Source organism: Onthophagus taurus, chromosome 5 (genome assembly GCF_036711975.1).
Source record: "Onthophagus taurus isolate NC chromosome 5, IU_Otau_3.0, whole genome shotgun sequence".
NCBI lineage: Eukaryota > Metazoa > Arthropoda > Insecta > Coleoptera > Scarabaeidae > Onthophagus > Onthophagus taurus.
Genome location: NC_091970.1, coordinates 9,039,790 through 9,064,482, shown reverse-complemented (window position 1 = coordinate 9,064,482; position 24,693 = coordinate 9,039,790). Strand labels below are relative to the sequence as shown.

The 24,693-nt window shown below is 38.0% G+C and overlaps 3 protein-coding genes across 10 annotated transcripts in view; 1 reads left to right on the top strand and 2 right to left on the bottom strand.

Annotated features, from left to right (window-relative positions):
* Window positions 1-8,904, bottom strand: part of LOC111418634 (uncharacterized) — a 28,312-nt gene extending 19,408 nt beyond the window's left edge. For 3 of the 7 annotated variants that reach the window (XM_071195952.1, XM_071195953.1, XM_071195948.1), the window contains exon 1: window positions 8,538-8,627. The gene's annotated coding sequence lies outside the window, so the exon portion shown is untranslated. Of the gene's footprint in view, window positions 1-8,537; window positions 8,750-8,806 lie in introns of those variants that run through there. The other 4 variants (XR_011640373.1, XR_011640372.1, XR_011640370.1 and 1 more) reach the window with 2 other exon arrangements.
* On the bottom strand, window positions 161-3,015 carry LOC139428858 (uncharacterized). Its single transcript, XM_071195947.1, has 3 exons — window positions 1,389-3,015; window positions 636-1,337; window positions 161-582 (listed from the first exon to the last, which is right to left on the bottom strand). Exons 1-3 carry the CDS (start codon window positions 2,257-2,259, stop codon window positions 266-268), a joined length of 1,890 nt encoding a protein of 629 aa, XP_071052048.1. The 5' UTR covers window positions 2,260-3,015; the 3' UTR covers window positions 161-265.
* The window catches only part of LOC111418638 (dynein heavy chain 3, axonemal), a 62,777-nt gene continuing 44,329 nt past the window's right edge, over window positions 6,246-24,693 (top strand). Inside the window, exons 1-13 of one of the 2 annotated variants that reach the window (XM_071195940.1) lie at window positions 6,246-7,143; window positions 7,203-7,454; window positions 7,529-8,360; window positions 8,415-8,739; window positions 9,807-10,420; window positions 10,478-10,662; window positions 10,718-11,358; window positions 11,414-11,791; window positions 11,848-12,312; window positions 12,368-12,686; window positions 12,743-12,941; window positions 16,716-18,768; window positions 18,826-19,038. In XM_071195940.1, the coding sequence (XP_071052041.1) occupies window positions 7,232-7,454; window positions 7,529-8,360; window positions 8,415-8,739; window positions 9,807-10,420; window positions 10,478-10,662; window positions 10,718-11,358; window positions 11,414-11,791; window positions 11,848-12,312; window positions 12,368-12,686; window positions 12,743-12,941; window positions 16,716-18,768; window positions 18,826-19,038 (6,447 nt within the window). In that variant the 5' untranslated portion in view covers window positions 6,246-7,143; window positions 7,203-7,231. Of the gene's footprint in view, window positions 7,455-7,528; window positions 8,361-8,414; window positions 8,740-9,806; window positions 10,421-10,477; window positions 10,663-10,717; window positions 11,359-11,413; window positions 11,792-11,847; window positions 12,313-12,367; window positions 12,687-12,742; window positions 12,942-16,715; window positions 18,769-18,825; window positions 19,039-24,693 lie in introns of both variants that reach the window. The other variant, XM_071195941.1, reaches the window with a different exon arrangement.

Genomic DNA, 24,693 nt, shown 5'->3' with positions numbered 1-24,693 from the left:
TTTTTATTTTTGGAAATCCTTTGTGGTCTTAGCTGCTTCGCATGTTTCATCTAAGTATGTTTGGACTGCGTTTTGCCTCCTTGGCATTTTTTCGACTAATCTTTTTTGAAATAGGTACATCAGCTGAAAGATGGTATTGATAAAACAGAATATATTAAAATGTAGTCAATACACATTTATTGATTTCATTAAAAAAATGTATAAAAAAGATGCGACACTTACGAATAACAATCTTAAAAACACACACGATTCCACTGAAAATTTATTAATGTCTAACCGCCGCATAATTAAACGGATAATTACCTGTCGTTCTTCGATGAACGTTAACCGGCCGCGAATTCCGTTGATCATAAACGACATCGTCATCGCTTTTTATATCCGAAGATTCATCCGAAATTGCATTTTTTTTTTGATTATTCCCGATTTGATGGATCCTTTGGTAACCATCCGTCGTCGTTGAATAAGCATGTTCTTCCGGAAATTTCACCACTTCATCGTCTTCCGATTCTGATTGTTTCCTCCTAAAATTTTTCGGCGGCCTTTCATCGCTAATTCTTACCGGCCGATCTTCAACTTGTTTTTCTAAATTAATATAAAACGATTTAATCAAATTTAAAATTAATTTAAAATCTTACTACTGCAATCTTCTTCAATATCCGAATCGGTTTTAATACCATCCGATTCATTAACATGTTGACCAACAAACAACTTAACTTGAGATTCGATTATTTTCATATCAGACGGCGATAATTTCCTCATATTAAATTGCTCCTTTAATTTTCCTTTTTGCACGCCCAATTTCGACGGGGTTGTTCTTAAGTGTACTTTGCGACCCTCGTATACATCTTGGTCTTTATCGCAAGATATTTTCGCGCGATTTTTATTAATTTGGGCAAAATCTTGCATCTCATACGGAACTTCTTCGTTTATTATTTTTTCTTTGCCAAAAAACGCGTAATTACTACCGGGTTGTGAAGATATTTTAACACCTATTGGTTGGGATCTACTCGGAGATTGTTGATCTGTCATTGATTGACTAACCGACGGTTTTTGACGTTTAATTTGATTTTGGCGCCGAATATTTTGGTTATGATGCCCATTTTGGTCTAAATTTTGAGATGGAGTTGCTTCCATGGTATGTGTCACTTTTTGTAATGAAGGTGGTTTTGAAGAGTCCGCTAAAGTTGCGTTTTGGCGGTGTTGAGTATCGGAATAGCGCGTTTTTAAGATTTCTGTGTAACGATGACCTGATTGATTTGGAGATGTTGGTTTGGGGGATTTTCTGGTAGATCTTGTTGGGGATTTTTCGTTGTTTGGGGTTCGATTATGCGGGGAGGCTAAAAATTTTTGCTTTAATTTAAAAAAATAAATTTATAATTTAAAATTACTTGATCTTGGGGAATGAATAGGAGTTCCTTGGTCGGACCCAAGAAGTTCTTTGGCATATTTGTCTAAATCTTGTTGAGTTAAATCGCTTTGTTTACAACTTCCACTAATAACAGTGTCAGAATAATTTCCGCTTAAATCATGCCCACTTTTTTTCTCAATCACGTTTTTCGTTCTTGGTGCATTCGCCGAGTACGATCTTGGTTTACTTCTTTTATTGCTAACTTCTTGGGTACTCGGTAAAGTAGCATCACTATACCTCATACTTCTTTGAGGTGATGAAGTCGGTGATTTTTTAACGCTTTTCGATCTTTTCGTTACAACATTCTCTTGGTTTTCTTCTTCATAAATGGTTTCCTCAGTTCGTGGTAACTTGCTTTTAAATTTTTGTAAATTCGTTTTACTCGCGCGAATAAAAACTTCCGATTCAAAGTCGGACGTCTCACTATCCGAAACAAGCCTGTTATGACCATCATCGTTTTTCTTAATAATTCCCGATCTTGTATTGCGCGGTTCAAAAACTTCTTTTTGGTGACGTTTCGATTCAAAATCTTGCGTTAAAAGTACCGAAAATAATTCTAAAAAGTTAGGCACGTTCGGCATCGCCACGAAACTTTCTTTGAACTCTTTGTTTTGAGCCATCATGTGGTTTATGATCGAATGACAGGAGTTAATGTAATCGAGGGCGTTGCTGTATTCGCGAATGCTTCGTTCTTGATCGCCTAAACATCCATTCGGTAAATTTTTCGGGTTAAATTTCTCTTCGCAAAGTGAACATAATACGAAATTATTCGGCGTGTTGGTTTGTTTATTGGCTACCAAACGATTCGATCCATCTCTGAACGCCTTCAAGCCGCTTTGGCGTCTATGCATTTTGAACACTCATCAATTTTTTTGGGGGTTTGAAGTTTTTTTTTTTTGAGGGGAGATTATGAAAACTTCAACATTTTCGGAGACATTATGGGGTTGTCAAAAAATTTGCTTGGAAACTGTTTTGTTTTTTAATGTTATCTTTTGAGGTTATGAAGTCACTCATTTTGAAAGAAAATTAAATTTAAAAAAAAAATTGTAGATAAAGTTATTTTGTTATATTGGATTCTCCAATATAGTATTGATATGCTGTGAATTGTAGCGTCTCGGCCGTAAGCGACCAAGAATGATTAATGAGGACGTTAAGTCGCGGCCACTTGCGAGGCGCTCAAACGTTCAATATAATAGTGATCAACAATTTTGATTTAGTTAGGACAGAGAAAGTATAACGCTCCGTTACCAAGCCGAGGCCGCTTGCGGCCGAGGCAGTCCAATATTTAACACCAGTGTAGTATTGATATGGTATTAATTATAACAGTAAGGTCGCAAGCGACCTCGGCTTAATAGTATGACATCGTGTATTACTGGTGTATTAAACAGAGGCAGTACGTTATTTGACACCAGTGTTGTGTTGATATGGTATTACCTGTAGCGCCTCGCCCGCAAGCGACCTCGGCTTAATACTATAACATTGTGTATTAAGCTGAAGCCGCTTGCGGCCGAGGCAGTTCATTATTTGACACCAGTGTAGTGTTGATATGGTATTATCTGTAGCGCCTCGCCCGCAAGCGACCTCGGCTTAATACTATAACATCATGTATTAAGCCGAGGCCGCTTGTGGCCGAGACAGTTCATTATTTGACACCAGTGTAGTGTTGATATGCTATTAATTATAACGGTGAGAGGCCGCTTACGGCCAAGGCAGTACATTATTTGAAACCAGTGTTGTGATTATATGGTATTAACTATAGCGCCTCACCCGCCAGCGACCTCGGCTTAATAGTATGACATCACAGATAAGGTATATATAGATAGGCATCTCTCATCACAATCCTCGTATTAAGTATTTAGTTAAGGTGCCAGTCGTCATTGGCGCTGATGTTAGGTGTGACGTGCGCTACGATATTACGTAGAGATGTAATAATGGTTTTTAAATTATAAAAATATGTACTTCGTTAAAATCGTATTTATCTGAAAATTTATTAGTATTTTAACCTTATCTATTTAGTTACTGAGAATGTTACTAAAAATCAGGAAAACAACATACATTTTATAAGGATCCTAGATAATACCAGCAGAAACCCTAAAAAATTTACATTGACAGGTATTATAGAAAAAAAACGAACTATATGTATTTTTAATTTTGGTGTAAATATAATATGTAAATTTGAAATAATTAATCGCTTACCTCGCTAATTGACAATAACAGTAAAAAGCCTTGAAAAAGACTGATAATAATATAATCGTCAGCACAAAAGAAGAAAAGACCAAAAACTCTAAATAAATCACGAAGCGTACTTATCTAGGGTTCAAGAGCAAAAGAAAACAAATATGGCGTACCAAACAAACACTGCCTGTATCACTAACGTGGCGTTACCTTACGCAGGCGCATATCAATCCGAATGTTGGAAGCGCCGACAGCGCCACAGGGGACTGGCACCCTAACTAACTAAAAAGAGTACGTAATATTGAATAAGAGTGAACAGGGCATGTATGACATCGTGTATTAAACAGAGGCAGTACGTTATTTTACACTAGTGTTGTGTTGATATGGTATTACCTGTAGCGCCTCGCCCGCAAGCGACCTCGGCTTAATACTATAACATTGTGTATTAAGCCGAGGCCGCTTGCGGCCGAGGCAGTTCATTATTTGACACCAGTGTAGTGTTGATATGCTATTAATTATAACGGCGAGGCCGCTTACGGCCAAGGCAGTATATTATTTGAAACCAGTGTTGTGATTATATAGTAGTAACTATAACGCCTCGCCCGCCAGCGACCTCGGCTTAATAGTATGACATCGTGTATTAAACAGAGGCAGTACGTTATTTGACACCAGTGTTGTGTTGATATGGTATTACCTGTAGCGCCTCGCCCGCAAGCGACCTCGGCTTAATACCATAACATCGTGTATTAAGCCGAGGCAGTTCATTATTTGACACCAGTGTAGTGTTGATATGCTATTAATTATAACGGTGAGGCCGCTTACGGCCAAGGCAGTACATTATTTGAAACCAGTGTTGTGATTATATGGTATTAACTATAGCGCCTCGCCCGCCAGCGACCTCGGCTTAATAGTATGACATCGTGTATTAAACAGAGGCAGTAAGTTATTTCACACCAGTGTTGTGTTGATATGGTATTACCTGTAGCGCCTCGCCCGCAAGCGACCTCGGCTTAATACCATAACATCGTGTATTAAGCCGAGGCAGTTCACTATTTGACACCAGTGTAGTGTTGATATGCTATTAATTATAACGGTGAGGCCGCTTACGGCCAAGGCAGTACATTATTTGAAACCAGTGTTGTGATTATATGGTATTAACTATAGCGCCTCGCCCGCCAGCGACCTCGGCTTAATAGTATGACATCGTGTATTAAACAGAGGCAGTAAGTTATTTCACACCAGTGTTGTGTTGATATGGTATTACCTGTAGCGCCTCGCCCGCAAGCGACTTCGGCTTAATACCATAACATCGTGTATTAAGCCGAGGCAGTTCATTATTTGACACCAGTGTAGTGTTGATATGCTATTAATTATAACGGTGAGAGGCCGCTTACGGCCAAGGCAGTACATTATTTGAAACCAGTGTTGTGATTATATGGTATTAACTATAGCGCCTCGCCCGCCAGCGACCTCGGCTTAATAGTATGACATCGTGTATTAAACAGAGGCAGTACGTTATTCGACACCAGTGTTGTGTTGATATGGTATTATCTGTAGCGCCTCGCCCGCAAGAGTGTATTAAGCCGAGACCGTTTGCAGCCGAACCAGTACGTTATTTGACACCAGTGTAGTGTTGATATGGTATTCCTGTATTACAGTGGCCTTGACTTAATACACAATTCAAGATAAAGACTACAACGAGCTCAGATGGGACCTGCATTTTTAGTCAAGGACTGCTTGCTTTTCAACTTAATAATCAAAAACTATGAATTTCCAAAGATATGGAAATTAAGCAAGATTTCCCCCGTTTACAAGAAGGGGGATAAGTGCTGTGTAGCGAATTATCGACCAATAGCCATCATCAATAACTTTGCAAAGCTGAATGTCAGAATGGTTTATAGAGGTAAATCTGCTACCATTAACTTATTAAGTTTTGTTCAATATGTATCTGCCGCATTAAACTCTCGCGGACAACTTGATGTAGTTTATACTGATTTCTTACGGGCATTTGACTGTTTGATCATTCGTTTACGTCTTATGTGTCTGATCGTAGACAGTACGTTGAACTGAGTGGTGTTAAATCTAGGTATATAAATCTTACTAGTGGCGTAACTCAGGGTTCCATTCTTGGCCCTCTACTATTTAATGTCTTTGTGAACGATTTGCCAGCGTGCTTCACTACGCAGATGATCTTAAACTATTTATTGGTTTGTTATGGTATTTTTTATGGTGTACTGACAACAGAATGATCCTAAATACATCCAAGTATCAGGTGATAGCATAGCCAGAAAAGGAACATTGTGTACTTTGAGTATAGGGTTGGGACGAATCATCAATCGCGCATTTCTACTGTCAACCTTGGTATATGGTTTGATGGATCTTTGACTTTTACCGAACATATTAACAAAGTGTCGGCTAGTGTCCTTAAAACATTCGACCTGTATTATTTTTCAAGATGTAATTTTCTGTTTTATGTTACATTGGTTCTGTTTTTGTACTGCTCTTTCTGACATCTTATATGTGTCCATTACTTTAATTTTTCTGCGTACATTACACTTTCAAAACTTTAGGCTCAACTAATATTATCCCACTTTGGGAACACTGTACTTCCGTTTGGATAATAAAGATTATTATTATAAAACTGTTGGTAAAACAAATGATTTAAGAATGATATCAACCTAAATAGTCATTCTTTCATTATTGAAAATCGTGATCATTAGCAACTTGTGCTGTCAGTAAAACTTGTAGTAACTGGATCTTCGTCCCTCCACATTTCCCAATACTATCAATATCTCCATATTATTATCATCTCTTCATATAATGTCTGCAAAAAATGTCACGGAATTCGTAATACCACATTTCAAACACATCAATCCTCTTTTTGTCCGCTGCTTTAATTGTCCATGTTTCAGCCCCATATCGCAAGATGGAGAAGATCAGTAATTAAACAAGCCCTATTTTAGTACTTTTTGTAATAGAGCGGTCTTTCCAGATCGTACAATTAGATAGTCCTATTCTTTCTAATATCAGCGTTAATCTTAAGACCACATTTTTTACTCTCAGTTTAGAAGATTCACCATTTCCTCTTCTAATGCAGCTATCAAAGTTGTATCATCAATTTTCGTTTTCTTGGTTTTCCATTTCTCAAAGACATGTTGCACGATGTTATTTACAACTGCCGTGGTCTCATAGTCTCTTAGAAATGATGAGGAGAGTTAACACCGTTGATTTCAATGTTTGGTAATTCACCCAAAACCTACCGGGAACAGTAGTTAGCTTGATTCAATGATATCCTCCCCTTTGATGCTTTTTTTTAATGATTAACTCTTATTTTGAGTTCATTAGAGGTATAGAGGAGATGGGAAATGTTTGGAGTCATGGAGTAGCTTTATATAATGTTCAAAGAATGGCTAAATTTGTGTTATTTCCTTCAATTGTCGCGTACGTTTTTCTAGAAAACCATCTTATTACTCAACAATAAGAAAAATTAAGTTATACTTACCTCCAACTTTAAAAATTAAAAAATTACCTCTAAAAAGTTCATCAAATCCGTTTCTATGGTAACTTCAAAACAGAATGTCTTATTGACATTGACCATTTTATCTTTTAACATTTTTAGCAATTTAAAAAGTTTTATATAATATATAAATGGGAGATCCTCTTCCAAGATTCGATAAATGTGGAAGAAGACTTATCCCGGAACTACCATGGTTGCCATACGCCGGAAGATATGGAGAACCGCAACCAACTTACCTCGTTGGAAGAGCCCACGACAGCATGAAATTTCCAGAATTATTCGCGAAAAAATCATGGACAAAATCTCTTCCTTACAAAGACACTTATGAGTATTACAAACCAAACGAAACAATGGGTAAAAATAAATAATTTTTTGTAACAAAAATATAACAAATAAAAATCTAATTGTGAATTACAAATTTATTTAAGGTGCATCTTACACACCATGTGCAATGGTTTTAAAAACTCATTTTTTACCACCATATAAGAAAAAAGCACATGCAAACCCACTTGGGGCTGATGGAAAATTACAACATCCACCACCAATGACTAAAGAAGAACAAGATCGGATTAAAAAGGAAGAAGAAGCAGCATTAAAACGAAAAACCGTTAAAGTACCCGGAATTGTGGACGTTAGAGATCTTTTAAATGGAACATATTGGGAAGACAAACGTATGAAAGAGGAAAAAATGGCCAAAAGGAAACTAAAACGACTCGCTAAACAACAATCACAAGAAAAACCGAAAACTGTTGAACCTGAAAATTGGGAAAAATTTCAAGCTGATCTTCCGTTTCATCCCGACGATCAAAAACGAGATATGTTACGAAGGAATGCTAAGGAAATGATTAAACCGGTTCGGGTGGAAGATATTTATAGGATTAATTATTATTTAACTGATGGTTTTGATGATAAACACATCGCGGAATATCCCATACACTACTTTGTAAAAGCAAAGGCAACAATTCCAGATAAATACAAAAAATTAAAAATGTATGAATTAATTGATGATCTTTTTAAAGAAGAAGTAAATATTTTATACAACAAATACATGCGAGTTGCTACTTTTAAATACATTTTGCAAGATTTCAACGAAGCCAGGCGATTAAAAATCGAATCTTTTCCTCATTCTTATCCAACATTCACAATTCGAGCTCCCGTACCGTGGCACACACCAATGCTTTACAGCCGGGAGGGATTGTTTCGACATTTATTCATTGGATGTGAGGCTATAATCAAAATTAGAGATTTATGGGAAAGAAAGTAAATTTAATTCTTACTTTAATCCATTTAAAATTAATAAATTAAATGTTTCAGATACACCAACATGTGCATTTTGGATGTTGCAGATCTTGAAGAAGACCAAGAATTTCCTCTTCATATGGAAAGTTTTGAAGAGACTCTAATTGCACTTTGTAATAAAACCCGAAATGTACTCACCAACGTTTGGTTAAAAGAATGCGCCGATATCTTCTGTGATTTGAGACCGACATGGGAACATTTCATTCCAAGGCAAAAAGGGGATAATATGGATGTTATTGAGATGTTTTTTAATTGCGTGAATACATTGATGTCGTTGCAAGTAAGAGGAATGGTGATGAAAAGTTTGAATCATTTTATGGAGTTGCTTATTAAATACAAGGTAAATATTTCTAAAAAAAAGTATGTTTATTACATATATATTGAAAAATTGAATTGTTTATACTTACTTTTATTTAAATTTTGTGGTAATTATTGTTTATAAACTGTCAAAATGCTATCATTTAATTTGAAGGTTAAGTGAGGTTATGTCGATTATTGTTTGACGTTGAGAATTTAGTTTAAAAATTTCTTTTTTGATATTTTAATTTTAATAATAATAACATATTAAATAATACTTTTAATTATAATTTTATATTATTATTAGGAATTAAAAAGTGATTTAGTAGTTATTTGTGCTACCATCTAGGAGGTGGCGATCAAATTACTCCCTATTGATTAATCTTATTAATAAAATCAAATAAATTTATTAGAGAAAACATTAAAGGATTAATAAAATTGTTTATTTAAGTCGAATTAATCAAATATTTTATTTATTTAAATCAAAATAAAGCAAAAATATCTTTAAATAAAATTTAATTTAGTTTAGGTTGGTATCACATTAGTTATTTATAGTTGACATAAATAAAATCAAAGAGTTCAAAATGAATATTAAAGTGGAGAAATTATCGAAAAGTGTTTATAAACTGGTGATATACTTGTTAAATAACTATCTCCGATTGTAATCGAGTACTAACACGTGATAATATAGGGGAAAAGCGAAATATTCACCTGGTAACGATTTATATTACTAATTTTTCTTTTTCAATGTATTGGTGAACATGAAATGTTTAATACTATATATTCGAAATAATAATATGTTTCTTCTATCGATAAAATAAGATTTCTAACATTTTTGTAGAGAAGTATGTACTGAGAATGAGAAGGTTAGCTTGAGCGCGCCATCTATCCGCAAAAAAATGGAACTAAACTAATCTGAGTGATTTTGAAATATTTATTTGGATATCAAAACTGAGCATCATAATCCTTTTTTTAACTGAAAGAGTACTAACAATAATATAAATTTTTGTTATATACGACCACCCCTTTGCCCCCTTTGTTATTAATTGATTATTTCTATTAACTTGATGAAAATAATAAAATCTCATACATTTATTTATTTATTTTTAGGATGGAAATAACTACGAAGGCGAATACGTTGATTTAGCCGTACTAAACATCCCACTTCTAAAACTAATTGCAGTTCCAACGCCCAATTCAACAAAAATAACGGTTCAACCGCCGATTGCAGCAGCTGAAGATATTTTGATAAATTCCTTAAAAAAAATTCTTGAAGTAAACTACAATTTACCAAGATTAGAAAACATAATGTTCCCGGCTTACGTGAAAAATGAAACTTACCTAATAGCGGTTAAAGACGATGAAGTTGTCATAATGGATCTTTTCGATGAAATAAGAAACATTTACGCCGCGAATATTTTGGGCCCCGATAAATATTTAGAAATGTACGCTCAGTACGATTTTTTGTTAACCGGAGAGGCCGATAAACAATGTAAAGATTTTATGAAATCTGATCCGCCCCCGTTAATGAAAGACATCATAAAACGAATTGCGTATTATGACGACTTGAAAGATGAATTGATTATGTTGCGTCGATCGATTCCTTTGGGTTTGGTTAGTTTAGAATTGTCCGATTTAAACGATTATTTAATTCAAATCGTTAGCGACATGAGATTATACATTGTTAATATTTTTGTTACTGCAAATTATAAAAACAACAGAGCGTAATTTATTTTCATTTTTAAAAAACTTCATCTTAAATAAACAAATTTTTGTTGTAGAATATGTAACACTTTCGATGAAATGTCTTTAAAAATGAACGAACTCCCAGAAACCGTCCAAGAACTCGTAGCGCTACAAAACTATGTCGTTGAAAGCAGAGATGTAACTCTTTATAAATTGAAAGAAAATATTAGAGAGACGGGAGAAAATCTTCTATTTCTTATGGATTATGCTATCTTAACAAGTATATTTTATTAAAAACTAACTAAAATCTTAATACAATAAAATTTCCGTTGCAGGTGATGATATAAATTTAAATAGCCGCGTTTTTCTTTGGCCAAAAGATATGGAAAATGTAATCGAAATGGCACTCCAACGTTTAACAATAAAACGGGACCAAGCAGAAGCTGAATTACGCAATAAACGAATGATATTCGACGCAACACTATTAAAACACGAAAAATTATTAAAAATGTTCCAAAAAAAAGATCCAACCGTTTTATCCCCAGAAGAAATTGCAGATAACGTCGACTTGGTTGAAACAATCGTTGCGCGTTTAATGGAAGATAAAGCGGAGGCGCTCGAAATTAACGAAGAAGAACAATTATTAGATTTCGATCCATCCCCGTTTATGAATTTACAAGAAATGATAGCAACCATCGAGCCATTTGATCGTTTGTGGCATACCGTTGCTAGTTTCCATGATAACTACGACATTTGGTTTTATGGGCCGTTCAAAGAGTTGGACGCAGATCAAATTAAAGATGATGTTGAAAATATGTGGAGAACCCTTTATAAATTATCCAAAACGTTTCATAATAACCCCGGGGCGAAAAGAATCGCTGATTTGGCGAGGGCAAAAGTTGAGAAATTTAGGCAGTTTGTTCCCGTTTTACAAACTGTTTGTAATAAAGGGTTGCAAGATAGACATTGGAAGGAGGTAATAATTTTTTTTTATTTTTTAGTTAAAACTTAGTTTAAATTTAAACTTTTAGATTTCAAAAATTGTTGGTATTGACTTAAAAGTATCCGACCAGTCGACGTTAAATGATATGATTGAAGCCGGCTTGGTTAAATTTATCCCGAAATTAGAAGAATTAAGCGCCGCTGCAACGAAAGAGTATGCCTTAGAAAAAGGCATGGCGAAGATGAAGGAGGATTGGGCCGATGTTACTTTCGAATTGGTGCCGTATAGAGATACTGGTGTTTGTATTTTAACGGCTTTAGACGACATCCAAGTGATGTTAGATGATAATATTCTCAAGGCACAAACGATGAGGGGATCTCCATATGTTAAAGCTTTCGAGAAGGAGGTGCAACTTTGGGAAGAAAAATTAGTCTCAATGCAAGACATCATAGAAGCTTGGTTATTGGTAAGTTTTAATTCTTCGTTTTAATAATTAATAAAATTGTTTTTTTTTTAATTTAGTGTCAATCAACATGGATGTATTTGGAACCAATTTTTAGTTCTGAAGACATAATGAGGCAGATGCCAACGGAAGCAAGAAATTTCAAACAAGTCGATAAAACTTGGAGGCACATCATGGCAAACACAATGTTGGACATACACGTTTTAGCAGCGACTGATTACCCGAATATGTTGCAACAATTGAGAGACTGCAACAATCTTTTGGACCAAGTTCAAAAAGGACTAAATAATTACCTCGAGAAGAAACGGCTTTTTTTCCCGAGATTCTTCTTTTTATCCAACGACGAACTCCTGGAAATTCTCTCGGAAACGAAAGATCCTTTAAGAGTACAACCTCATTTGAAAAAATGTTTCGAAGGCATTTACCTATTAAAGTTTACTCCACAAGAAGAAGTTATAGGAATGATATCTGCTGATAATGAGGTTGTTAATTTAAGTTCGAAAATTGTCCCGGCAGAATCTAAAGTAAGCATTGCCAAAAAATGGAAAATCTATTTCGATCAAATTTGATTTAATTTAGGGTATGGTTGAAAAATGGCTACTTCAAGTTCAACTAATAATGCTTCAATCAATGAAAGACATAATGAATTTTGCGGTGAAAGCTTTTACTCCACAATCGCGAAAAGAATGGATACTAAGCTGGCCTGGACAAATTATCCAAGCTTGCGATTGCATAATATGGACCACAGACGTTACGGAAGCGATAACAAACAACACTTTGGATAATCAAGTAGCGCTTTGTACCGAACAAATAAAAATTTGCGTCGAAATGGTTCAAGGAAAATTAGAGCCGAGCACCCAAATCACAATTGAAGCTCTAATTGTAATTGACGTACATGGTAATTTAATTTTTTTTTTAATTTTATTTTGGGTTAATTTTTTCATTTTTTTGTAGCTCGCGATATCGTTAAACAATTAAATATGGCAAAAGTTCAATCGATAGCCGATTTCGCATGGATTTCCCAAATGAGATTTTATTGGCAGACTAATTACGTTGGTGTTTGTATGATAACTACGGAAGTCGCTTATGGATTTGAATATTTGGGAAATCTTGGAAGATTAGTTGCTACACCTTTAACAGATCGATGTTTCAGGTAATTTATGTACATGTCTGTAATAGAATAATAACCCTAAAAATAAGTCTAAGACATAAACTCCAAGTAAAGAGAATTCGATGTTGTTGGGATCCGGTTTTTTATTAAAGAAAGAGTTCATTGCGAACCGGTTTTTTTATTGTTAATAGATGTGGTCATGCCATCTAATTGTAAGTCTGGCCTTCCAAGCTATATTTTTAACTCTTCTTACAATTAGTTTAGACTAATATAATTAATATATAATTAATTAACGCAAATTATATATTTGTATATTATTTTGAAGGAGTGGTGAGTGGTCAGATGGGTGGTTTACTCACCCATAGTAGGGAAATTTAGGGTAATTTTATAAGATAAAGATTGCAGACGGAAGTTAATGGGAGGGATATTAGTGGGGTTATAAAGGAGATCATTGCTAGGGTTGAAAAGAGGATTTTGGGGATTCCTTATTCGTGTTATGGACGAACGATTTAAAAGTATAGATCCATATTGTATAATTGGTCTACATAGCGGCGGAGTTGGTGAAGAGAAGTATTAATTATGACGACATGAAGAGAGGGCAGCAAGGGATTTTATCAAAAAACTAGACGGGGGAGGGGAGAAGCCGGAGAAGAGCGAGGGGTTGAAAATGGTGTTCTGGAATGTAGCGGGGATTACGAATAAGGGAGATCAGTTCTGGGAATATCTGAAGAGATTTGAGGTGATTTGTATGGTGGAGACCTGGGTTGATGAAGGAGGGTGGGCAAAGATTGAGGGAAAGTTGCCAGAAGGGTATAGATGGGATTGCGTGTTTGCAGAGAGGAGAAGTAAGAGAGGAAGAGCGTGCGGGGGTATTATAACAGGAATAGCAAGAGAAATTACGGAGGAGAATAAGACGGAGGGGAGATGGAGGCAGAAGGGAATGGTAAAAAGACAGATCAGCTGGGGGGGGAGAGAGACGGTGCAGATAGTTACGGTGTATAGTGGGCGAGGAGGGGGGAAGGGTGGAGATATGGGGAGAGGAGGGACCACGGCGGTCGAAGGATACTGTGCGGAATGGAGAAGGAACAGAAATGCTGAGATGGGTGGAGGAGAACGGATGGGAGATACTGAATGGAAATAAAGAGGAAGGGGAGTATACGTACATCGGGGCGAGGGGGACATCTGTGATTGATTATGTACTGGTGGATCAGGAAATGTGGAAGAGGGTGGAAAGGTTTAAAGTGGGAGAAGCGGTAGAGTCGGATCACCAACCGTTGGAGGTGGAGATAAAGGGGGTGGGCTGTAGAAGGCGAGCAAGTTCATCAGGACAAACTGGTCGAAAGAAGGGGTAGCATTCTACAGGGGAAACCTCGACACTTGGCAACAGAAGATACAAGAGATCAATGGTTGGGAAGAACTTATTCAGGTAGTGCGGGAGGCAACACTGAAAACGGAGTGTGTACGTAGGGACGGCAGAGTAGGGAGGAACGACTGGTATCATGGCGAGTGTAGGAAGGCGAAGAGGGAGGCGAGAAGGAGGTTGAGGCAGTGGAGACGGGGGACGATAGGGGTGGATAGATATACGGAGGCCAGGAGAGGATACAGAGAGTTATGCAGTAGAAAGAAAACAGAACTGAGGGAGAAGGAGGCGGCAGAGATTAGAAGGATAACAAGGGAAGGGGAGGTCTGGAGGTATCTGAAAAAGAGAAAGAAGGGTAGGGAGAGGATAACCAGCGAAATACACATGACAGATTGGAAGAGTTACTTTATGGGATTATTGGGAGGGGTTGAAACGAGGCTAACGGGTTTGGGAGGCTATGAGGGAGAGGAGATAGCAGAAGAGGAGATGGAAGCAGTGCTTAGGGGATTGAAGAAGGGAAAGGTGCCAGGGGAAGATGGGATCCAGAACGAGGCATGGTTGGAAGCATCAAGGGTGGTGAGAGTGAAGTTGTTGGAGGGGATGAATAGCCTATGGAGAGGGGGTGGGTTTCCGGAGGGATGGAAAGTGGGGGTAATTTGCCCAGTATATAAAAAGGGTAATAAGGGAAGGGTAGAGAGCTACAGAGGAATTAACCTACTAGACTCGGCATACAAGGTATACACGAAGATACTGCTGGGAAGACTGGACGAGGAGATGGAGTTGGGGGGAATTTTGCCGGATGGGCAGGCAGGCTTCCGGAAGGGAAGGGGAGCAATCGACAACGTGTACGTCTTGAAGCATCTGGCAGATAGAGAGCTGGATAAGAAGGGAGGGAAATTGTACGCCCTATTTATAGATTTGAAGGCAGCTTTTGATAAGGTGGATAGGGGAAAGTTGTGGGAGGAGATGGGGAGGAGGGGGATCACGGAACACCTAATTGCGAGAGTGAAGAAAATATACATGGAGACTGTGGCTAGAATAAAGGTGGGAGATAAGCTGAGCGACGTGTACTGGACGACGAAGGAACTGAGGCAGGGATGTCCGCTGAGCCCAAGTCTGTTTGCACTGTATACGGTGGACCTGGAGGGTAGATTGGGGAAGGGGCAAATGGGAGGGTTGGTGGAAGGAATGTGGCAGCGAGGAAGATTATGTTTGAAATCCTGGTTAGCAGTGTGATGATGTATGGAGCAGAGGTATGGGGATGGAGAGAGCAGGCAATGCTGGAGGACGTGCAAGCTAGATACTGGAGATGGGTGCTTGGGGTGGCGAGAGAAACACCGGGGTATATAGTGAGGGAAGAGGTAAAGGTGGATAAGGTCAGAGTGGAGGCGGGCAGGAGAGCAGTGAAATATGAAGAGAGAATAGAAGGGAGGCCAAACTGCGGGATCTTGGGGGAGTGTTGGAGGGAAATTAGAGAGGGAAAGATCAGATATGGGAAAGGAGACAGAGACAACTATTATAGACGAGTGGGCTACTCGGTAACTGAGATAAATAGTAGACGAAGGGTGGGTAGGGAGATGTGGAGGGAGTTGAGAGATAGGGACCGAGATGTGCAGAGACAGGAAAGAAGGACACAAATAAAAGAGGGGAGGTATAACGAAAGGTACAGGGACATAATAACGGAGGGGCTGCCTAGATACTTGTTATTGGAAGGAGATGAGGAAGGGAAGAAGTTGGTGGCTAGGTTCCGTTGTGGAAACGAGGAGAGAGCTAACAGATACTGGATGGCCGATGAGGAGAGGTGGTGTAGGCTATGCAGGGAGGAATGGGAAACGTTGGAACATATGTTGAATGGGTGCAGTGAGTTGAGGGAGGAGGAGTTGAACCGAGGGCAGATCTTAGGAGAGGGGGGAGAGGGGAAACGATGGATGAGAATGGTTGTGGGGGTAAGGAGACAAAGGGAAGGATGAGGGGATGATTGGGCCGAGGAGCCGAGGGTATGGAAATGGAGGAAGAGGGTAAAGGGTGAAAATAATATACTAATAATATATATATTAGAATGTATTAAGGGGATAAAAATTGTAAATATTAAAAACAATAAAATGCTTATTAATAATTGGTCTACATATGCTGGGTCGGAAAGTGAGGAATCCTTCTTGGGGACGCAGATTATGATAGAAAATAAAATTAGACGAAAATGTGAATCGGTTGATGTGTTTGGGTTTAGCAGGGTTTGGATTAAAATCACTAATAATCAAACCATTCCTGTGAATGGTGGAGTACTAAGACCAAAGGCGAATAGTTGCCGGATATCTGTTCCACCACTAGTTTAGACATGTTCGGACAAAGAGTTTAAATTGCAATTTAATTCGAATATTTTGTATTTATAGATGAAAAATTAAGTTTTAATATGAATAAGTAATAAATATTTACACTTAATTTATTATTTTTTTTAGAACTTTAATGGGTGCATTCAAATTAAATTTGGGTGGTGCCCCAGAAGGACCAGCTGGAACCGGAAAAACAGAATCCTGCAAAGATTTGGCAAAAGCGGTTGCAAAAAAATGCGTTGTCTTTAATTGTTCGGATGGTTTGGATTACAAAGCTTTAGGAAAGTTCTTTAAAGGATTAGCCCAATCGGGTGCTTGGGCATGTTTCGACGAGTTTAATCGCATAGAATTAGAAGTTTTATCAGTCGTAGCGCAACAAATCTTAACGATTCAAATGGCTGTTGCCGCGAAATTAGAGAAATTTGTGTTTGAAGGAACCGAATTGGTTCTTGACCCGACTTGTACTTGTTTTATCACGATGAATCCCGGATATGCTGGAAGACAAGAACTTCCGGATAATTTAAAGGTTCTATTTCGAACTGTTGCTATGATGGTGCCTGATTACGCGATGATTGGAGAAATTTCCTTGTATTCTTATGGTTTTACGTATGCCGCAAGTTTAGCGCAAAAAATAGTTCATACTTACAAATTATGTTCGGAACAACTCTCATCGCAAAATCATTACGATTACGGAATGAGAGCCGTTAAATCGGTTTTATTGGCCGCGGGGGCTTTAAAACGGGCTTACTCTAAATTCGAAGAAGCTCCGTTGGTACTACGGGCGATTATTGATGTAAATTTACCTAAATTTTTAGGTCAAGATCTTCCTTTGTTTGCCGGAATTTACTCTGACTTATTTCCTGGTGTTGAAGTACCAAAGTTTGATCGAACTGAATTGATTGATTGTTTAATTGAAGAATTAGTTAAAAGAAATTTACAACCAACTCCATGGTATGTTGGAAAAGTTATGCAAGTTTATGAGATGATTTTAGTAAGACATGGATTGATGATTGTTGGTAATCACATGGCTGGAAAAACTCAAGGTTATCAATCGTTAGGGGAAGCTTTAGGAAAATTAGCAGCCGACAGAACGGCTACTTTAAAAGAAGTTCGAGTTGTATATCGAATAATCAATCCGAAAGCGATTTCAATGGGGAAATTATACGGCCAATTTGATCCTGCTTCTCACGAGTGGTCCGACGGGGTTTTAGCCACCACATTTCGCGAGTATGCAAATTCACAGACGATGGATAGAAAATGGATATTATTTGATGGACCAGTTGATGCAGTTTGGATCGAAAATATGAACACTGTTTTAGATGATAACAAAAAGTTATGCTTAATGTCCGGCGAAATTATCCAAATGTCGAATAAGATGAATTTAATTTTTGAACCGGAAGATTTAGAATTTGCATCTCCTGCGACCGTTTCACGATGCGGCATGATTTATTTAGAATCGCACCTATTGGGTTGGCAGCCTTTTATGACGTCTTATCTAAACACCTTAAGTAAAACTTTATTGGCTGAACAATTAGAACTTTTAGAAGAATGTTTATTATGGTTGGTACCCCCACTATTAGATTGCTTCCGATTAGAATGCAAAATTTACGTACACACATCCGAAATCCATCTATTTTTCTCATTCACGCGATTATTATCCGGCATGTTGGTGCAAGAAACTCAAGTGAGTACAATTTGGCTTCAATGCGCGATGCTTTTCGCATTAACCTGGGGTTTAGCATCAACGTTAAGCTTGGACGGTCGAAAAACGTTCGATGTATTTTTTCGTAAATTAACCTTAGGCGAAAACAAAGCTTACCCAAAACCAAAATCATTTAAATTAACCAAAAACCAATTACATCCCGAACGAGGATTGATATTCGATTACGTTTACGATAAACGTAATAATGGAACTTGGGTCGTTTGGGCGGATACTTTAGACCAAAAACAAGTTATACCACCAACGGCCAATGTCAACGAAGTAATCGTACAAACGAACGATTCAATTTGTCAAAAATTCTTTTTGAACCTTTGCCTAAAAAATGCAATCCCTGCGTTATTCGTTGGACCGACCGGAACGGGAAAATCGGCGATCGTTTTGGATCACATGGTTAATTTACCCAAAGAAAAATATCTAGCCAATGTTGTCAATTTTAGTGCTAGAACCACTTCAACGATGGTAAATTAATAAAATTACAAATTTCTTAAAATAAGTTAATTTTAATTTAATTTGTAGACTCAAGAAATTATTATGTCCAAATTGGATAAGCGAAGAAGAGGTGTTTTTGGACCGTCAATGGGGAAACTATGTGTTCTTTTTGTCGACGATGTTGGAATGCCTCAAAAAGAACAATATGGTGCTCAACCACCCATTGAATTATTGAGGCAATGGATAGATCACGGGCATTGGTTCGATAAAGATACGTCGATGTTGTTTTTAATAGATATGGTAAGTATTTGTATTTATTAAGGTTAATGACCTTCGTAGTTGGAGGAGAGCAGCGTCTCTGAATGTAGTATATAGCTTTTAGTCTTCTATACATTACATTACATTAAGCAGTCCAATGTTCTTAACGAACATTAATACCTTGCTCGGCGAAAGGTCATTCAGAACTTTTGAGGCGACCCAAAAATCGAGAATCTGATACGGTTAACGGCAGGGAATGGCATAAAACATGCTCAACCGTCTCTGCTTCCTCCGCACATAGTCGGCATTCAACATCGTCGGCTAAACCCAACAAGTTGAGGTGTGCTTTTAATCGGCAGTGCCCAGTAAAAACACCCATTAGAACTTTTATGCTAAGTCCTAAAATATTCCCGGGTTTGACAGTGACGATGTTAATAAACACCTTAGCATGTCTCATTCCAGGAGAACTGGTCCACAGTAGGCGAAGTCTCTCTTCAGCCCACAGTCCAATCCTATATTTGGATACACCAACTGCTGGTTCCGGCCCCACAAACGCTTCAGCGCTGCCATCTCGTGCTAGCTTATCTGCCGCTTCATTGCCAGCAACCCCAGAGTGACCCGGGACCTAGATCAGAGAGACTCTGTTATTACAACTCAGTGTGTTTAATGTTCTCTTACAATCATTAACCAGAGCCGACACCGTTTTCACGGCTTGCAGCGCCTGGAGAGCGGCTTGACTGTCTGAGAAAATTCGTACTGTCATGTTCTTCACCCCTCTTTCAAGAAAGATTTTAGCACCCATGTCAATAGCAAATACTTCCGCCTGGAATACAGTACAGGGTGTCCCAATTTCGATGTCCGCATAGACCATCTCCGAAACTAAAAGAGATAGAAAAAAAGTAGCTTACATGTCATGATCTCGTTTTTCGAGAAAATGCTAATGCCGAAAACTCCGAACAGCTATCGTCTTTTGTTTTCGCCCTATCGGCAAAAACTGAAAATTTTGCAAAAACGACAATCGCGAATATCTCACTTATTATCAAAGATGGAGTATTATAAATAAAACATTATATGGGCAATTTTTTACGAAGAATTCAGTGGCGTAGGTAGAATTTTTTTCCCATCTTTTATTTTCGAGATTTTAGACGTAACTTTATTTTTTTAAATGGAAATCATAGTTGGCTATGGCTTAAAATAATTTGTTATTTTCTTCTGATAACAAATATATATAGTTTGTGGGGTATATTTCTTATAGTTATTGAATAATTAACAAAAATTCATTTTGTTCTATCTAACAATAAAACTAATGTATGTATTTAAAAGTTAATGTTGCTATGGTGATAACTAAGGCACGGAACTTTTGTGACAAAAGAATACGATTTCCCCCCTCCACTTGTTCTCAGTGGCTTCCTAGAAAACTAGCCAATGAGAACAAGTGGAGGGGGGAAATCGTATCGTTTTGTTACAAAAGTTTCGTGCCCTAGTGATAACCATACATACTATGATGGAATATAATGTATGAATTTTTTTTGTTCTTTCTAAAACTATTGTATGTATTTAAAACTTAATGTTGTTATGGTGATAACCATACCATGAGGGAAAGCATTGTTTCCAATTATTGTCAAAGTTAGTAGCAAGGAGTTTGTAGTAGTATTTAAAAATTCACTAACAACTCTGGCATTATATGCTGGTGCTCCGTCATATTGAAAATATATCATTTGAGACATATTTAGTGCCAAATTGTCGACCAAAGGCTCAAGTGCTGCCTTATTTCTCTGAGTTTAAGTTTTTATGGTAGATACTATATGGCAAAATTCTATTATCTAAAAGGGCACACCATACATTGAACCCCAAGCTTCTTTGAACACTCAGAGACTTCTTCGGTCCAGATAACATTTTGAACAAACAGCAGACTATTTAATTTTTCTAAATATCATCTACAAATTCTAATCTTCGATTGACATCTCCGGCACGTAAATAAGGAGTTAGCCCCGCTTTGTATGGTTTATACTTATTTTTCTTTCATATTCGGGAGCAACGGCTTTTGGGTCAGACGTCTTGTTGCAATTTCTCTTGCAGGTCATTTTGGTATGTTTTTGTATGTGGTTTGGGGAAGGACCAAATATCTATTAAATTTTCTGCTAACCAGCTGAAGATTCTTACGTGCGGTTGTCTTCTTTCTGGATATCTTGTGAAATAAAATTCCGCGGCTAACATCGCATTCTTATCTGATAACATATAGCATTCCATCATGTTACATTTTTCATAATTTTCGAAATTCATTGTAAAGTTTTATTCAGTTTTGTTATATTTTGACACTTAACATGCTGGTGCATCGTACCAGCACATAATGCCAGAGTTGTTATCCAATTTTTAAATACAAACTTTGGCAATTATTTGATACATTATGTTGCATCATAGTATGTATGGTTATCACCATAGCAACATTAACTTTTAAATACATACATTAGTTTTAGATAGAACAAAATGAATTTTTGTTAATTATTCAATAACTATAAGAAATATACCCCACAAACTATATATATTTGTTATCAGAAGAAAATAACAAATTATTTTAAGCCATAGCCAACTATGATTTCCATTTAAAAAAATAAAGTTACGTCTAAAATCTCGAAAATAAAAGATGGGAAAAAAATTCTACCTACGCCACTGAATTCTTCGTAAAAAGTTGCCCATATAATGTTTTATTTATAATAATACATCTTTGATAATAAGTGAGATATTCGCGAATGTCGTTTTCGGCATTAGCATTTTCTCAAAAAACGAGATCATGGCATGTAAGCTACTTTTTTTCTATCTCTTTTAGTTTCGGAGATAGCCTATGCGGACATCGAAATTGGGTCACCCTGTACAGTACGTACCCAGGCTGTAGGCTTGCTTAATTCGAGGTGTCTGGCAGTATACTCCTGCTCCTACCCCTTCAGGCGTTTTTAATCCATCTGTGTACAGGGTGTCCAAATTTCGATGGGTTTGCAGGGTATCTCAGTTATTATGAAAGATAGAAAGTTGCGGCTTTCGCGAACCTGAGCTACTTTTTTGTGAAACTTACAATGGCGCAGACCAAATTTTCATAACCCTCTTCGTTTTTGATATACAGGGAGTGTTTGAAATTTACAATTTTCAGACACCTCCTGTATCTTGGCTATCCGGAAACTTAGCAAGAAAGTAAAAACGGGTTCTAATAGATTTTTTCACGTGGAATCCAATAGTGCACGTAGAATTTTTCTAGTCATCACGGTTTTTGAGTTATAAACACAACTCAAATACTGAATACTCAACTTCTGAAATACTCAGCTCTTTATAACTCAAAAACCGTGATGACTAGAAAAATTTGACGTGTACCATTGGATTCTACGTGAAAAAATCTATTAGAACTCGTTCTTACGTTTACGGATAGCCGAGATACAGGAGGTGTCTGAAAATCGTAAATTTTGAAACACTCCCTGAATATCAAACACGAAAAGGGCTATGAAAATTTGGTTTGCGCCATTGTAAGTTTCACAAAAAAGTAGCTCAGGTTCGCGAAAGCCGCAACTTTCTATCTTTCATAATAACTGAGATATCCTGCAAACCCATCGAAATTTGGACACCCTGTACAAGCAAATGTCTGCCGGAACCAGAGAATTTTCATTTTCGATCCAGACCTGCCGCTCAGGCAGTACAATCTGGTATCGAGCATTAATCACTGATAGTGATACCGCCAAATCTGACGGCATTGATAGCACAATATCAGTGCTTATAATGTCTTCCGCAGCCCAATCTGTAAATGGTTGTTCTAGCCACTTTCTCTATATGCAAATACAGAGGAGATAGGCCAATCAGAACCTCCATTGCTAGAGTTGGCATTGTGCTTATCGCACCAGAGATTGCCAATCCAGCTACTCGTTGAATTCGTGAAAGTTTACCGATAACTGAAGTCTGTCGGACTTTCCTATACCAGGCTGCTGCTCCGTATGTGATCATAGGTCTAACCACAGTCACATAGAACCAGTACAGTCTTTCAGGGGTAACAATTTTTTCCACAAAGACTGCGACAAGTCCACAAGGATAGTCTAGCTTTGTGCAAAACTCCCTGCAAATGTCCATTCCATGACAGGGTTTTGTCTAGGATTACTCCTAGGTATTTGACTTCCTTTGAGAAAGGAATTTCTTCACCTTGGATAGTTGGGCGGATTAGTCCATCCAACTTTCGCTTCCTGGTGAAGGGCACAACAATTGTCTTTTGCGGGTTTATTGAGAGGTTCTCTCCCTTACACCAAGCGCAAATGGTATCTAGGGTCACCTGGAGGACTTTAGATATCCTCGGCAAACAGGTTCCTTTGACCATAACGACAATGTCATCAGCATAAGCTTGTATTTCCACACCAACGGCTTCGACTATCGCAATCAGATCGTCAACTAGGAGGGACCAAAGCAGGGGAGATAATACCCCACCAAGATTTCTTTATCCTGCAGCGTCCTGGATACTCTACCAACTAAGTTGTGTAGAGCCAATTCTGCTGATTTTCCCGCTTGATAAGCATACTGGTGGCGACTCAGTGGACCAGATACCAATGGTACCGTACGGGTGTACCGTTCCAGAACTTTTTCAAGGGTTTTCAGCAGAAATGACGTTAGGCTGATGGGTTGAAAGGCATTAGAAGTAGGGACCGAACGGCCCGCTTTGGCAACAACCGCTTTACCAAAATTGGCAACAACAAAGACCTCCCCTGCTGTAACAAAGCAGGAAAGATATTGTCTTCTCCAGGCGATTTGAACGGCTTAAACGTTTGAATTGTCTTGTCCACGGATGTGTAAGTGACGACTTTTCTAGCCACACTCCAATCCGTATTTGAGGGGCGCTTTGCCTTGCAGGAATAGCCCTTTTTTTTTTTAAAGAGGGGATTAGGAAATCTGCTAAATAGACACCCGGCCTAAGTTGTCATGCGGCCGGATAGTGTCGAGTTGGCTTCCCTCTTGGGTTGCCGACCGACTAAAACCCTTCCCCCTCTTCTCCGGAACCGCCCATATGAGCATTACTTCGGAGTTATTCGGTTGCCTAGCTTGTTTACGTTCTCTTCATTTAAAATTCTGTTCTATCTCGCCCCGTCCTGGATTTCAATCTTCTTTCTGCTCATCTTTATTTGTCCAGGCTCTCCCATCACTCGACCAGTCCCTATCTCATTCGTCATTTCCGTTCCTCCAGGATTCCAAACTTCTTTTCCACTCATCTTCATTGGTCTGACTCGCCCCTGACTCGACCGCTCGCAGTCTCGTTCGTCATCCGCTGACGTCACTCTCATTTTTTATGGAGGAAAAATAAGCTAATTACTTTTTGAATTTGCTTTCATTTTTTCACATACCCGGTTGTGGAGGGGCGGTCCCTCCTCATGTTCCTCTTCTTCTTCCTATATCCCAATTCTCCCAGTCAACAGGGGGCTCGTTCTTGTGGCTCTTCCTAACTACGAATTCTCCTCATTCATTATGGTGGAAAGACATATATGTTACTTTTTTGAAATAATTATTTATTCATACATACCCGGCTGAGGGGGATGATCCCCCTCTCGTTCTCCTGGGGGGGTTGATCGTTGATTCTCTTCGTTGGTTATCATTAAAGCCACACAGTTTTCTTCAGTGGGATTTACGCCACAGGCCTCTCTACACTCTCTTCTCGCGTCATTGAAATGCTCACAAGAG